The sequence below is a fragment of the Protopterus annectens genome, chromosome 17.part0, assembly GCF_019279795.1.
Source record: "Protopterus annectens isolate FY-2018-M chromosome 17.part0, PAN1.0, whole genome shotgun sequence".
NCBI lineage: Eukaryota > Metazoa > Chordata > Ceratodontiformes > Protopteridae > Protopterus > Protopterus annectens.
In genome coordinates, this window is record NC_056751.1 from 805,201,539 (window position 1) to 805,218,702 (window position 17,164).

General features: G+C 39.7%; 1 protein-coding gene across 1 annotated transcript in view; it reads left to right on the forward strand.

The window, feature by feature from the left end:
• SWAP70 (switching B cell complex subunit SWAP70) overlaps positions 1-17,164 on the forward strand; it is a 1,273,088-nt gene that overhangs the window by 1,157,288 nt on the left and 98,636 nt on the right. The window contains exon 9 of the mRNA XM_044059373.1: positions 13,073-13,239. Coding sequence (XP_043915308.1) covers positions 13,073-13,239 — 167 coding nt within the window. The remainder of the gene's footprint in view (positions 1-13,072; positions 13,240-17,164) is intronic.

Here is a 17,164-nt window from a genome sequence, read left to right on the forward strand (position 1 = left end):
ACAGGACGACGTCTTACTGTGAGGCGACAATGCTACCGCAGCACCACCACTGCAGTTGGTAATTATTGGTGTATGATCTGAAATAGTTATTGTATGTGGATCAAAGTTCTCAATTAAATGCATATGTTCCTATGAAATGTAATTTCCTTCCAGTCTAGCCCAGTTATTGTACCTTGTTGAATAATATGTAAATTCTCTCAGAGTTCCTATTGCTGAATTCAAGTCTTTCATACCAAATTTTTTCATAAAGTTCTTCAAACGTCTACCATCTTTTGTTATATTTCCCATCCTAGTCCCCCCCATGATACATCCTCGATATAGTAAATAAAGTTCTAATCCCCAGCTATACGTAGTATTTCCTGCTAAAAGCTGATTATTTCTCCTACATTTTTTTAAGTTCTTTAATAGAAGTTTTAAGGGGAATATAAATACATGCCAGCATAATCCTCATCCCTTGTTGTAGCCTCTTATCACTACAAATCTACCATTATTATGTTATTTCCTCTTCTATCACTACTGGAGCTCCTGTAGCAGTTAATATAAGTACTCATCTTTTCCTTTGTTCCTAATATTCTGCAGACTATCCATCCTGAAATCCTTTCTTTATCAAATTCACATCCAGGTCTTTCCAAATGTGTTTCCCATAGTATTGTTATTTACACTCTACATTTCTTAATATAATTAAGTATTCTTTCCTTTTTGTCTATATCTGTGAGACCATTCAAATTCCAAGATAATTTAGAAAATCTCACCATTATGATAAGAAGTCATTATCCCCGCATATTATATATGGTGACTTTTTGAAATATCTGTTTACAGGTTTTGTGATACATACACCCATTAATGTTTGCCAGGTTAATGAATAAATAAACAATGCTCACAGATTCTCCTTTTTGTCCATTGTTTATTGATTAATTTGTTTTGAGTTAATGTTCACTAGACAACCGGTTTTCCTTTTTGTCAGGTTAATACTTTATACAGATTCTTCTTATCATGAATATTGGAGCTTATGTCACATTTTACAAGACTTTTTATTTTAATAAAAAGCCTCAAGCATGTACACACACACACACACACACACACACACACACACACACACACACACACACACACACACACACACACATACCACAAACATCCCCATAACCTGTTATCTTAATACAAAAACACATTAACTATATACATCTTCAAATAATGAAGTTTAACCCTCCTAATAGGAACATTTGTGCCAAATAGATAGCTGCTAATTAACCTGAAATTGAAGTTATCCATGCTAAGATGCATGTTATTGCCTGTGCTTCTACTTATAGTAACTGGTATCTGTTCTTTGTTTTATCTTTGCTCCTCTCACCAGATATAAAAACAACTTGCATATTTTCAGAAACCATTAACTTTTAGCCTTGAAGAAACCAGTTTTCTGTCTTTTATTGCCCTATTATCGGCTTGTGTCCATGGACACTTAAGAGAGAAAAATGTAGTCTTCTGCTACAACTTGAAAGACAAGCTGAAATATTTATTGCTTAAGGGAAATATTTAATTATATTCAGTGTTTTCATATTTACTTGTTTCCACTTTTGTTATTAAATTAAGCCAGTGGTCTTAATCCATGCATTCACATACACCAAAGTAAGAGAAAACATATCAGCTCTATATATAATGTGATCTGTTCACTTTTACATCCCATCCCCCACCTCAACAACCAAGATTACAGCCTATTAACTTAAACATGCTTTTGTTCAGTTGTTCTACTCTTTTTGCACAGAAATGCCCACATTTCTTAATACAAAAAAGAAGAAAGAAAGAGAAGAGGAAGAAGAAAAATCTGTTTGCTTGTATAACTTTATCACACACAAGAGCAACTAAAATGCTTTACTATAAAATATGCAATTTATGTTGACAAAAGTTTCATAGGAATGCTGTTAAGAACAGAAATTGTTTTCTTACAGTTACCTTTTCTTCCTCTTCCTCTCCCCTCAGACTCCTTCCAAACATTAATGACATGAAGTGGGGGCAAATGTTTTTCAGTTTCCAGTCAACAAATGTCCAGTCTTTCTTCTTATTCTTATACTGCTGTATTTCACAAATGTGACTAATACTTTGCAGTTTTACATTTATTCACTAATTTCCATGTTGCTGGTTTTCTTCCTGTTTATCTCCATCTCCCAACTCCAGATTCCAGTTCTATTCCATGGTATTCCTGCTACTTCTGGTCAACTTCTGTGCTTTTCTCTGACTTTCAGGAATTTTCCTTTGGAACAGTAGAAAGTATCTTCATTTGCTTTATTATCAGATGAATGAGAATCGGAGCCCCCTTCTGCTTGATAGCTCATTTTTGTTGGGCAGACTTTTTTATTTCCTCCTTAGCTTGTTCTGCATCAAAAATGACTGATCCTCCAGGAAAAAAATATTCTGAAAATAGCTGGATACAGCAGCTTGAATCTCACACCTGTCTGCTGATATTCCATGATTACTGGAATAAATGTGTTCGCCTTCTGCCTGGTGTACAGTATTCATTTTCTACAACACTCGATTGTCTCCAACATTTAGTACTTTGCCCTTTTGCTACAGTTTTGCCAAGATCAACTCTTTCTTGTGGTAGGTTTTCATCTTTACTAATAAAGGTTTTGGCTGCTTTCTCGTGGCCAGATTTGGAAAATACACACAATGTGCCCTTTCAGTTAACACTTCCAACTGTGGAATGCCAGTCCAGTTGCTTATTTGTGACTTAATAATGTTAATAACATCTGTTATTTCTAGTTTCTGTGGTACAGCAGAAAATCTCAGATTTTTCCGACATGCTCTGCCCTCTTCTAATTCTACCATTTTTGAAACATCACTTCTTGAGCAGTGTCATACTCACTCATACTTTTCTTCATTTCATCCTCTGATCTTTGCAGTTTTCTCAGCTTATCTGAATATCTGTTTAAAGCTTCTTCCATTTTTCCAGCCTTTTGTTATTTGAGTTGATATACTCCTTCAGTGTTTAATTTATTTTAATCAGCTCTGAGCACATTGGATTTGTTTCTTCTAGATTACTGAAAGCCACATTTTGCGCCAAAGCTGAAGCTTGAACTGCTTTTGGCTGAACAGCTGCAGGATTCTTCCCAGTCAGTGTTTTCACTTCACCGTTTATGTTTGATTTTCTTACAGGCTGTAATGTTTTTTTTTTCTTTGCAGGCATCCAGGCAGTGTATTTAGCCAGTAACTGAATTTTACTCAAGCTAACAAGATCACTGGCTGTTGTTTCTCAGTTTTTTTTTTCACACTGGGAGAGCTGAAGCTAAGCTGTTTCTCAGTGTGCAGCTGTCTTGGAAGTCCCGTTTGACTTTGAATGTTATCTAGTCTCCTCCCATATTTCCCCTTTGCAATCACTGATGAAAAACAAATACAGAGACAATTACTGTGGACAGTGCATGCTGTGAAAATGGCCCACAGTTTTATATGTTATCTTGCCCAATATGTATTTGTAATTCATCCTATAAGAAGAAATCATACTGGAAGATAGAGCATCTGCTCCCAATGGGAGTGTCTTTCAGAAAATGAACAGTAACTGTGTAATCCCTAGCATTTACTGCATCTACGCAATTCATGTCATTACTTACCTTAGTAACAAACAGTAGATTAGCTAGACAGGACTTGTTGCAGTGTGAGGGAGTGAAGTTACATGGCATGCTAATAGCTCACTACTGAATTAATTTTGCAATTGTTTTTTTTTTAATGTGTTTATACATGGTAGTTATTTTCTTACTACCTTAACTGGGCTAGAGCACTCATCCATGCAGCCTTTTCTCAGGTAAGCCCAAAAGCACTGTCTGGTTAATTGACTTGCTCAAATTTGTTTAGGAGGTAAGTGGAAGGCTGAGGGCTCAAATTCTAATACTAATTTACCTTAAACTACTCTGAGGGTGAGCAATTATTTTAATTTTAAAATCCCAGTTCTTACTGTTTTGAAATGAAATGTATAGTAAAACCAAGTTATCTCAGCACCCATTTTATTGGTTTTTGTATATAGATTCAGAATAAATTAGCACCAGTAGGAACTTGAAAATGCATTATAGGTTCATAGGTGTTTACTAAGCTAATGGCCACAAGGGCCGTTTTAAGCCTAGCCATGCGTCCCAAATCTCTGACGAGTTCTGATACCCTTGAAAAGTGTAAGCATGGGCCTGGGGAGATGAACCATTTACAGGTTACCTGTTCATATCAGAGACATAGGTGCCAAACCAGGGTTGAATTTCCGGTTTCCCATCCAATTGTCCAAGTTTCACTTGAACTGGATTAGGGAGGAACTTTGCTTCACATGGATGGGGAGCCTGTTCCATAGATGGGGTAGTCTCTGGGATACATACCTATCTCTCCAGCAGGTCCTATTTATATCACAGGCAAGGTTTAAGTCTTTAAAATGGGTAATTCCGGTACTGTTTGTTTGGTGGATATGTAGGAGGTCCATCAGAGTGGGGTCTGACAATGCCCTATATGCCAGGCATAGATCTCCCCTTAAAAGTGTATAGGAGACAGAATACAAGGATAGGGCCTTGAGGTGGTCTGCATAGGACAGATTGCTTATGCCCTGTATTCTTTTAGTGAGGAATCTCTGTGGACATTCAGTTGTTAGCTATGCCTGGTTAGGTACACACGAAAGAGGGCATTATACTCAATGATAGGTCTGATGAATGCTGAATACAGTGGAACAATGACTTCCTTGGACTTAGATGCCATACCTTTGTTTATACGTTGCTCAAGATAGAATGATTTCCTCACCATTGTAGACATGTGATGATCAAAGGCTAGATTACTATGTATGTGTGTCCCCAAGTCCCTGACTACTGGGTCAACTCTAAGGGGAGTGTTATCAATATGATAGTCACCAGGGATGGATTACTTCCCAAAGGATACTATCATGCATTTCTTGGCATTTAGTTTTAGTCTATGACTCTGGCACCAGTTGTTTGTCTGTGTCAGCCCCTCCTAGAGAACATTTGTGCCAGTGTGAGATTCAATGACAGGTCCTAATTTGACCACTGACATTGGCCTTGACATCTGAGAAGTAAATGCCAAAAAGGAGCAGTCCAAGGACTGATCCCCGAGAGACTACATTTGTGACTGGCCTCTTTGTAGAGGTGGACTCCCCAATTCTAACTTCCTGTGTCCTGTCTGTGAGCCAGTTGGCTATCCACTGGGTGACATATGGATTTGCACCTAACCTCTTGAGTTTGTTGACAATGCCTGACTGGGGTATTGTGCCAAATGCCTTGGCCAGGTCAAGGTAGGCAGTGTGAACAATTTTGCCCTCATGCATTGCTTTGGTGACCTTCTGCTTTGGTGACCTTCTCAAAGAAGTCCACCAGGTTGAGTAGGCATGATTTGCCCTTTACGAAACCAAACTGGGTTGGGTCCAGTGTCTGGAGGTTTACTGTATCTCTGTTGATCATATCCATGATAATTCTTTCCATGGTTTTACATATAAGGCTAGTGAGACTTTTGGGTCTGTAGTTTCCAGGGTCTGTAGATGGCCCATCTTTGTGCAAAGGGATGACTGTTGCCTTTCTCCATTCACGAGGCATGAAGCCTGTTTAGAGGCTACATTTAAATAGTAATTCCAGAGGCCCTGATAGGTCATGTTTTATGCTATTTGGAAGGCATCCTGGGGTATTGTATGGGCCCATTGATGCAGTATTAGAGAGGGCATTAAGGACCTGTTCCCTAAAAAAGATAGTAGGGGAAGTTATATTTGATTATATTTCCTGAGGGAAGGTTGAGGGGAAGAGAGGAGTAAAGTTGGAGCTGAATTTATCAGCCAGGAGGTTTGCTGTATCATAGAATCATAGGAGATTACTAGGCTAATAGCTCTGGGGCCCTTACAAGCCTTGTCAAGAGTTTATCCCCAAAAAAGAAACCACTATCAGCACCTGTCATCCCTATCAATGAGGGAAACAGATGGAACCCCTGGGACAAATTTGTGGTTGCCCATCCACTCATCAAGGTTATGATTGAAGAGGGTCAGCGACATACTTTGTTTGACATGTATGGGGAGTCTATTCCAGAGATGGGGCAGCCTCTGGGAGACAAACCTGTCTCTCCAGCAGGTTTTGTTAATGTCACATATTAGATTTAAGCCTTTCAATCGGGCACTACGCGAGGAGTTAGACTTACAGATATGAGCATCTCTAGTAGAGCAGGGTCTGAGATAGCCTTGTAGGTGAGACACAGATCACGTCTGAGCAATCTGTATGATATAGAATAGAGTGATTGTGATTTGAGCCTGTCCACATAGGACAGGCGTTGGAGGCCATGGATTCTCTTTGTGAGGTATTTCTGTGGCCTTTCCAGTTTGTGCAGGAATTTGGAAAGGTACATATCAAACGCAGCATTGTACTCAATTATTGGCCTAATGAGGGAGGAGTACAAAGAGGTAATAACCTCCTTTTTTCTGGATGCAGTCCCTTTAATTATGAGATGAACCAAGTAAAAGGCTTTTCTGACCACTGCCGCTACAGGATGGTCAAATGTGAGATTCTTTTCAACTTGTGTACGCAGGTCTCTCACCACAGGTTGTATGCTTAGGGGGTTGCTGCTAATGTGGTAATCAGTAGGGGCCGTGTTTTTGCTGAATGGTATGATAATACATTTTTTTGCATTTAACTTAAGGCCATTACTTTGGCAGCAGTCATTTGTTGCTGTGAGACTCTCTTGAAGTATGTTAACATCATTTGGGGAGTCAGTGACAGCACCCAACTTACAGTCGTCCGCAAACTTGGTCAGCTACAGGCTTTTTGTCTTTGCTTGGATCTCGGAGAAGTAGATGCTAAACAATAGGGGTCCCAGGACAGATCCCTGGGGGGACAGTACTAGTGACAGGTCTGCTATCAGAGGTAGTGGCACCTATTTTGACCTTGTGGGTCCTATCAGTGAGCCAGTTGGCCACCTACCTGATGAGATTGGGATTTACACCAAGTTCTGATAGCTTTTCAGTGATGCCAGAGTGGGGGATTTTGTCAAAGGCTTTGGCCAAGTCAACTAAGCTGTGTATACTGACTTTCCCTCATCCAATGCCTTGGTCACAGTCTCAAAAAAGTCAACCAGATTCAACAGGCAAGATGTGCCCTTGACAAATCCAAACTGGGTGGTGTCAAGTGCTTGGAGATTACCTATGTCCTTGTTTATGAGGTCCATAATAATATGCTCCATGGCCTTACAGATCAGGCTTGTCAAGCTAATGAGACAACAGTTTCCAGGGTCAGTAGTGGCACCACCTTTGTGCAAAGGGATGACAGTTGCAGTTCTCCACTCTGCTGGAATGAAGCCTGTACTTAGGCTATGGTTGAATAGGGCGCTCAGTGGTGAGGCTAGTTCTTGCTGGAGATGTTGCAGAATACAGCCTGGGATACTGTCAGGACGCATGGAAGCTGCATTCTTTGCCTTGGATAGGGCCTTTAACAGTTGATCTATGGAGATGTGAGGTGTGGGCCAGTGTCAGGGATGTCGAATGAGCCTTTGGGAGGTCAGGGAGGTGAAGTTTGCACTGAACCTATCTGCTAGCAGGTTGGCAAAGTCAACAGGATCAGTGTAAGTAGCACTGTTAAGAACTAATTTGGAACAAACCTGAGCTTTGCTATGAAGGTTTCTGACATAACTGAAAAAGGCTTTGTGGTTAGCCTTTGTTTTGGAGGCTAGTTTTGATTCATAATTGGCTTTGGAGGTTTTCACTAGTGATCTAATTGGCTTGTTGAGGCTAAGGAGTGAGTTTTTCCAATTGGGAATTTGGGCCTTTTTACACTTGGACAACAGTTTCTTCCTTTTGTTGTAAAGCCTGTTGATAGAGGATGTCCAAACCATAGGTTTGTGTTTCCTTGAGGAGCAGGTTTTAGTTCTGTTGGGTATGGCTGAGTCCATGCAGTTGTACAGGTGCTTGTATACTGCACTAGCTTACTGTTCAGCATATTTGTCTGCATCCTCTGAGGGAGGCGGTGGTGTGAAGCTACTGATACCCTCCCTTAGAAGGTTGTAATCGGTTTTTGAGAAGCTTTTTACCCTGGTTATGGCAGGGGGGTTGAACGGGATAGACACTTTGAATGAGACAGACTGATGGTCTGATCTCACCAGGGAAGAACTTACTATGGGGGTGGTGCAGCAGTCACCCCATGTTGGTGAGAACCAAGTCTAGAATGCTGTCTTCCCTTGTGGGGGATGAGACAAGCTGGTCTAGTGTTAGAATTGATGAAGTCAAGAAATCGTTGGGTGAATGCATGAGAGCAGGAATAGTTCACCCAGTTTATGGTGGTGTAGTTGAAGTCACCAAGGATCAGGGTGTTAGGGGGTACCTTGATGGACTGAAGTAGGTCCAGGGAGGAGGAGTGGGTGTCCTGAGTTATGAAGGGGGCTCTATAGCTGGATATAACTTGGATGGGTGTCTTGCCAATAGTCAATTGCACCTGGAGAAGTTCTAGTACATCATGCTGGTAAACCAGTCTGGAGGTGTGCTTGTCTTTAATGAAAATAGAAACTCCACCACCCTTAGTCTTCCTGACCTCATTTTATGGTTGGAATATATGGAATGAGGTGTAGTGTGATAAGGCAGGGTTGCTCTCTGCAGCCTTGAACCAAGTTTCCATGACTGCACAGATGTCAACATCTTCCAGTCTGAAGAGAGCCTCCAGTGAGTGCATTTTCAGGTTAATGCTCCAAGTGTTAAGCAGCATGATCTTCAATTTGCTTTTTGGCAGATTTTTTATGTTAAAAGATTTGTCTGTGGAACATTGCCTAAAAAGGCACAATGGGGGGGGGGGGCAAGAGCCTTGGCCAGAATCCTGAATCCCAGGGGTGACAAGTAGAGCCATCTCTGGCAAAGCATTGAATTCTGTCAACCATGTCATCCCAGGCAGACAGATACTGGATCCCCTTGAAATGACACCAAAAACTAAGCCAATTGTTGAAATCAATTATTTTTTGTTGGTATTGTGGTGTCATTCTTGGTGAAGGTAGGATGCTGCTTAGGGCTAAGTACATACCTGCCTAGGACACATACTCTGACAGCTCAATCATGTCTCTTCATATAGTCCAGTGAGGTATGTCTGAAGTAATTCACACCAACATGAGCAATGACTGAGTCATACTTGCACCTGTTGTGGAGAGACGTAAGTGCGTGCGTGATGTAGCGGATTCTGGCACCTGACAGACAACTGACCATGATCTTCTCCTTGTCTAGTCTGGTGAGGGGGACATCGGTGTGTCTTACATGTGAGTCGCCAATGACTAGTATGTTTGGTTTAATGTTGTGCTTTATGGGCTGTATTCTTGATATGTTTCCACCTGCTAAACCAGACAGGAGTACTGTTTTTACTAAAATAGCAGCTCTAGAGCAAAAGCTGCTCAGAGTTTTTGGCATCTCTATTCCACCAGAATTCTCAGAAGTCTTAGTTAAGGTCACCCTTCAGTGGAGCAGGGTTAACATTAAATATCTTTCCTTAGATCACTGTTGCAGTATTCCAATACTGTTGGATTATCTTGCCGAGGTATCCTAATGTCCAGCCAGTGTACCAAAGGCAAAGCCATAACTATGCTCCTAAGCAATGAAACAATAATCCTAGATGACATTAACATTAACTGGTCCTCTATTCTCTCAACATCAACCTCTCACAACATAAACTTATCCAACTTCACCCAGCTAATTAACTCCCCCCACCAGACCTGGTAAAGACAACTCTGCGGGTAGCACTCTTGATTGGATATTAATATTACACCCCAACAATATTTCAGATAGTGGAATCTTATCAGACTCCCTTAGTGATCATCTTCCTGCTTTTGCTTGTCATTCACCTTCCCCTCTCCACCTCCCAACACAATTATATCTCAACCTGTACCCTCACAAACTTTAACACTCAAACCTTCTTTGTTTAAAACACATGAACTGGAACCTTCTGAAAACTCTACCTCTTGATAATGCTGTTGGTTACTTCAGTACTTCTTTCATTAACCTACAAAACAGCTTTGCTCCTCCAAGAACTAAAAGCATTAAAACCAAAATTGCCCCCTGGCTCGCCAAAGATACCATAACCCTCATGCATACTACCAAAAATACAGAAGAGCTAACTCCCTTGCTGAATGCAAACAACTCTGCAATAAAGTTAAAAAACAAATAGCTATCGACCAAAACTCCTACTATTCCAAACTCCAAAACAATCACAGAACCAATCCCAAAAGGTTTTAGAACAATATATCTGCCCTCCTTAGTCCCAGCCAAAAGAACAACCCTTGCCCAGATCCTAGCTCTCCAGATCATATTATTGCCACTCAATTTAACTCCTTCGTAGACTGTATATCCAAGCTAACCACATCTTTCCCTAACAATATATCAACTCCTACCACATCTCCTTTTCACAACTCCTCTTCCTCTTCCAGCAGTTCTACTCACCTTCCTCCTTTGACCCTCAAACTTATTCCTGTCACTACCATAAAAAACTCCTACAAAAATTAAGACCCTGCTCTAATGCCCCAGATAATCTACTTTCCAACTTCCTTAAGCTAGCTGCTGATGGCATAGTTCTTCCCGACTGCATCCTAATTAATCGCTCCATTCAAGAATCATACATACCTCTCCTCTGGTAAAAAGCCTTCATCATCCTCCTTCACAAAGGGGGCAACAATACTAGCATCTCCAATTTCTGTCCAATAGCCCTCCTCTCTCCTATCTGTAAGATTCTTGAAAAGTGCATTCATCTACAACTCCTTCCTTACATAATAAACAATCATTTGCTGACCTCCACTCAGCATGGATTTAGACCTGGACACAGCACCACCACTGCCCTTCTGTCCTTCCTCGATATCATCAACTGCGCTCACAATTCTGGCAGTATAGTAGCTACCCTTCTCCTAGACTTTTCCAAAGCATTCAACACCATTTCCCATCACTTTCTCCTCTCCCAGCTGTCTCATCTCAACCTTCCTGCCTCTACCATCAAATAGTTTTCCATTTGCCTCTCAGACAACAGGTTGTCAAGTGGAAAAATTGTACCTCTTCCTACCTTCATACTCCAACAGGCGTACCATAAGGCTCTATCCTGGGTCCCTTACTCTTTAACATCTTTAATAACAACTTGCATCTCTGCCTCCCTAATTCTAAAGTTGTCCAATAAGCAGACAACTCTGCCATTATCTGCTCTGCTGATTCTCTCCCCAGACTCATGCAAATAACTCAGAATGTCTTCACCAGCACTGAAACTTGAATGTTGAACAATCACCTTGCTCTCAATGCAACCAAAATTAAAATCATGATATTAACCCCATCAAAAAACACCAAAATCATCAAGAATTCCTTCTCTATAGTTAGCCAAAAGAAAACTCCCATCGAAATATTCCCCCATACCAAGCTTGTAGGTGTCCTTATCAATGAACAATTAAAGTTTGACATTCACCTACACACTAACGATAAAAAAAAAAAACACCAGAAGCTCGAAATGCTCTATTGGCACAATCATTTCCTTACGCCCTCAACTAAATGTATTCTTGCAGTCACCTACCTCCTTCTCTTTCTCATGCATGGAGCCCCTCTCATTACTAACCTACAATCCTCCATAAAGACAAAACTTGAATCTTGTTACAATAAAATCTCTAAATTTGCTACCAGCTCTTAAGTCTCCTTCGCACCACTGTAATGCCCTACACTCCTTGAATTGGTTACAACTCCCCAACTATCTCTCTTACAGTCAACTTTCTACTGTCCTTAAACTCATTTTCAAGCCCTCTAACTGCCCACCCCCCATCCTCACCTTGCATCTTCCTGACAGGTCACTCAGGTCCAAAAATCAAAATGTCCTGAAGTGTACAAACCCAGACATATTCCAGAGCAACTTCTATTGTCATTTTCCCTAGCGCACAAATGGAACTCACTCCCACCCCACATCCAAACTACTCAAAACCACTCCTGCTTTAAAACATTACTTCATTCCTACCTCTCTTCTAAATGGGATTGCTCCTGCTCTCACCCTTCCTAACCTCCACCTAATCCACCCCAACTCCATTCTAGCATTCTTTCACAAATTAATCCCTACACTGCTATACTCTTCTTGCCTCCTCCTTACAGTTCTTCTAACAATACTTACCCCTACTATGTCTTGTATAGTATAGGCATTCGTATACCTTAAACTACAGATTGCTTTGTTATCATATGTACTCACAAAATGCCTTGTTGTAGCATATACCACTAAATGCTTTTTACTAGCGTTATTATTTCTATGTTAATCTATTTCTGTTGCTTCAACCATGTAATATTGGTTTGCTTTTAATTGTTTTTAAATATTGTAATACTGTTTGTGGAGCTTTTCTCCCCGGGCTTCCATTGAAAAAGGGTTAATTTCGGCCAAACAGACTTTCCTGGTTAACAAACTGCAAATAAATAAATATGTCCAGTGTATGACCAAATCCCATGGGTGTGGGGGTACATAAAGGGTGTAAGACACTCAGACTATCGTGCTGCTAGTCTGAACGTAGCATCTTCTGTAATGTCAGTTTGTTTTCCACGTTGTTGTTGTCGTTGGCTGCTGCCATCGCCTACACTTATTCAGATAAGTACACTTTCTATCCCTTTTCATTGAGATAGCAGTAGACTACATTACCAAGGAAGATTGGTTACAAATTTAACACAGACACATATACACGTACACACACACACACACACACACACACACACACACACACACACACACATCAGTGACACTGATAATAAGTTAATTTTAAAATGTACTGATGCAAGAAAAGCTAAAGATTAGAAATGGAGTGGAAGTGCACTGTTTTCTCTGTAGCAGGCAGGTAGCACCTGTACGATCCCTAGAAATGTAGTATAAAATAGGCAGTGTTGTCGAGGTAACAGCTTTTGTGTATGCTTAAACAACATGGAAAATGTACTAAAATTTAAAAAGAAGTTCCAGAAAGTACTAAGAAACCCTGAACTTAAAAACCTAAAACTCCAGATTTGGAGTAAAACAATCTATGTAATGATGGATACTCCTTAATTAACTTGTTCTTTTGTACTAATTTATTAGTGAATTTTGAATTTACTTCCTTGGTTTATTTTCAGGTACGACAGCAGATGGAAGAACAAGTTGCCCAGAAATCTTTCGAACTGGAGCAGTATCTTCAAAGAGTACATGAACTGGAGGAAATGTACGAACAGCTACAGGGAGCACTAGAAGATGAAAAACAAGCTCGACAAGATGAGGAAACCGTAAGGAAGCTTCAGGCCAGGTAATACATTTTACCTGGGTAAAAAGCACTATTTGTTTTGGCATAGCACAATGTACTATGAACGTTTTGTTACTTATTGCTAGTACTTGCTTTGAAGATTATTGCATCAGTTATAAGGCATTGAACTATAAAAAGTACACCGTAATTCTCTGATAAGCAGAGCTTAATGAATTATACCTGTTTTCTGAAAATGAGTCAAGATCGAAAGGCAGATTAACTTAGAAATTGTGGCTGTTATGACCTGTCCAATTGTGAATTACTATGAACCATACAGTCTAGCTGATGTTCTTTAATAATGTTTTGTCCTTGCTGTAATGTCCACCACTGCTACCAATATATGATGGGTACCACTGTGTGTCATCCCCACGCTGGGCCAGTAGTCAACTCCTCATCACTGACACTGGAGAAGACGTGCACTTGGAAAACAAATGGATACACTCAGTATTTCCATATGCAGATCTCTCTGCATCAGGTACAGTTTCCCTTAAGAGCACACAAGGAACACACTCAGCCCGGGATCTAGATGTCTGTATATCTTTCTCCCTCCTGAGCCCCAGTAAGACTCCCCACTGGTATAGCTGCAGGGTTAGGTCCTCAGCTGAGTGTCCAAGCCAACTCCTCCAGCACCCTCTCTGTAAATCCAGTGCTTTGTGTCCCTGCCCCAAGTATCTGATGCACACACACACACACACACACATCTGGGAAAGGCTGGCACAGATTTACCTGCTGTGTCCCCTTCTGCCCAGAGTATAAGGTAGTTATCACTGCCACCAGACACTTCACAATCAGCTACTCTAAGGCCCCTAACAAAGGGTGTCCAATTATACTGAGCAATATTAATACTAATAAAAATGGTAGTAGTTCACTAAGACAGCTAGACCTTCTGGCGTGGCCCACACAATGTCACCAAATAAATATAAGTACTCTCAACAGTTAGACACTAAGGACAATAAAAGTTTTAAATATATTTAATAATAAATAAAAGAAGAACATGAAAGTAATGAATATATATATTCACAGAAAACTACAGAGTTAAAATCTCAGAAAATATTGAAAGCAGCATTGATGGACAGTTTCATACAGATAAAGAAAAAAACAATCTCTAAACTAAGCTTCACTATATTCCTGACTGACTCTAAGAGAATTAAACTGTTCCATAATAACTTACTTGGGCAAGGCAAGATGAAATACATGAGCAGTCTTTCTAGTCAGGCCCCAAACGGAATATTCTATATTCTGAAATTACTCCTTGCAAAATATAATATCCAAGACGACTTGCAGAATGACCTCATCTGGTCACATGACTCTAGGTTCCCACAATATTTCCTTTTGAAGTTTATGACTGCTACAATACACATTTAGAGCTTTTATGGCAGTGCCTAAGAGGCAGAACCCTTTACAATATTACCTACTTCTTTTCAAAAGCTAACAGATAATGGCTGCTCCCAGACCCACCTTCTCCTGCCCTACTCAGCACTGTGGGGTCATGTTCAGTAATTTAACAGCTCATTTACATTTCCCTTATTTTTCTTAAAATAAGCCAGCTGGTGTTCACTTACCATAATACATGCACATTTCTCTTCATTTCAGCAGGGTGCACTGTTGATACATTTTAGCACAGTTAACACAAGTAGAGCTCACAAATATATTTCCAGCACAAGCATCTGTATAAATCAGCTTGATATACAAATGAAATGTAATTATTTACAAAATTCCAGCTAGCTGTGCTGGCACAAGTCATACATCTACTGTCCTACTTCTCCTGGCATGGTTTTTAGTACCTCCTATCGTCACACTTTCTAATGCTAACTTAGCTAGAAGGGATTTGTTTTATTTGTCTGTCTTTCTGATAAATGCATCTGCATCTTGCTGTTACTAATTTTTTTTGAGAGGACTGCTGTAGAAGTCTAACAGATGGACTTGAAGGGTACTTTCGATATAGCTGCACACTGATCAACAGCTTGATTAGAGCTCTTCTGATGTGAAATCTGAAAGTTTGTGAAAAACAAAACCAGTACAAGTTATAAACTCTAAGTATAATTCAGTTACTGCTAGTAATTACATTGATTGGATGTCAGCCAAGAAGACATGTAGACGGTAAGAGAAAATCAACAACAGCAGAAAAAGAAGAAGAAAAAGAATTAACTGTTTCTGGAAAGAAGTAGGTGTTCAGCAAAAATAGTTCAATTTTCAGCTTTAGTACAAGAGTTGGCTTCCAATAATTCTATGAAAAAAATAAATCAAATGCACTCAGAGGTGTCTAAAATGAGATGCTGTGGCTAACTTGCTCACAACTCAACTGTATAAAGCAAAAAATGGAACCTCTACTAACAATGTTCACCATTATGCAATGCCTCAACCTAAAACTGAAAAGATGTGTTCAGTCTATGTAAATATGTTAAACCTTAAGCTTCGATGCTATGTTACTAGTCAGTTTTAAGTTTAGTACTATCTAAGTAAATTTGAATGCTTCTGTGTACACCTTATATTTTGCTTAAAATTTAACTGGGAAACTTTTCTCCATGGGTCTCTGCTGAAAATGGACATGCATCCAGTCGGACTTTCCCAGTCAACAAATGTAAAGTAAATAAATAAAATAATAAATATATAAAACCAAACAACAAAAGGCTGGAAAAAATAGAAGTTTTAAGTAGCTATTCAGATGAAGTGATAAAACTAGAAAAATCAAAAGGTAAAATGAAGAAAAGACATGAGGCCTGTCAAAAAGAATGGTTTCAAAATACAAAAAAGTAGAGTTAGAAGACAGAGCACACAAAGAATCCATCCATCCACAACCCTTTTTCCCCATTTTACACATGGAGTAAGGGTGTCACTTCTCCAGTAACAATTATCTAGAGCCAAGTTTTACACTGCTGGGAGGCTAGCAGTGTTGCAGAGTCAAGCACACAAAGTAAACTTGAGCCTTTTATGTTTGTTGGGCTGTGCTGCAGAACTGAAAGGAAAAGACTGTATACATTTTATGAAAGTACAAATAAGCAACTGAAATGGTGTTCCACAGCAGGATTGTTAATTGAAAAGGTACAGTGTGTATATGCTCCAAAGCTCACCATGAGAAAGCAACCAAGACCTGTATTAGTTATATGTGGTCATAGCAGCAGGGAAGATGGGAAAGTATTAAAAACTGGGGACATCAGACTGTTCAATGTTAACCAAGCAGAAGAGAAGCAAGTTTATCACAGCAATTAAGGAATGTTAAGAGGCAGGTGTGAGATTCAAGTTGTTGTATACAGATCACTTCAGAATATATTTTTTTCTTGGAGCATCAGATGTTTGGATGCACAACAATTTGTGGAGGAAATAATGAAGTTTAACCAATAAGGAGTGAGCCAGCAAGCAAAAGACTCTCCACTTCCTGTTATTCAGACAATGACAAAACTCATAGAGAGACTCTACCAGTGCAACATTTCCATTGTTCAATATGTAATGCTTGAGTAACAGAAAAAAAGAACAGGAGGTGACTAGAAGAATCAGGAGTACCCTGGATATGAACCAGACTGGTGTTGGAAAAAGGAAATGATCAGGCAGAAGATAGCAACACTGTGAAATTGCTGAGTAAATGAGAGAACTATAAAGCATCAATATCAGTAGATATAGAATTACATACATACAAATGTTTCAAGCACAGGCATTAATGCCCTTCTAGCTTGCCAATATACCAAAACACTTGCTCCCATAATAAGTGTCCAGGCTGTTCTTAAAAATATCTAAAGTAGTACTTGCTTTAATGTAATTTAGTAGTCTGTTCTATGCATCATCTACTCTGTCAGAGAACCAATTAGTATACTTCTCATTCCTATAGAATCTTCTGCATAGATCGTCTGATGATTCTCTAGTATTTTTGTTAACCCCACTCATTCACAGAGGTAGTTGTTACTAAATGCCCTATATACCTTAATAAGATCTC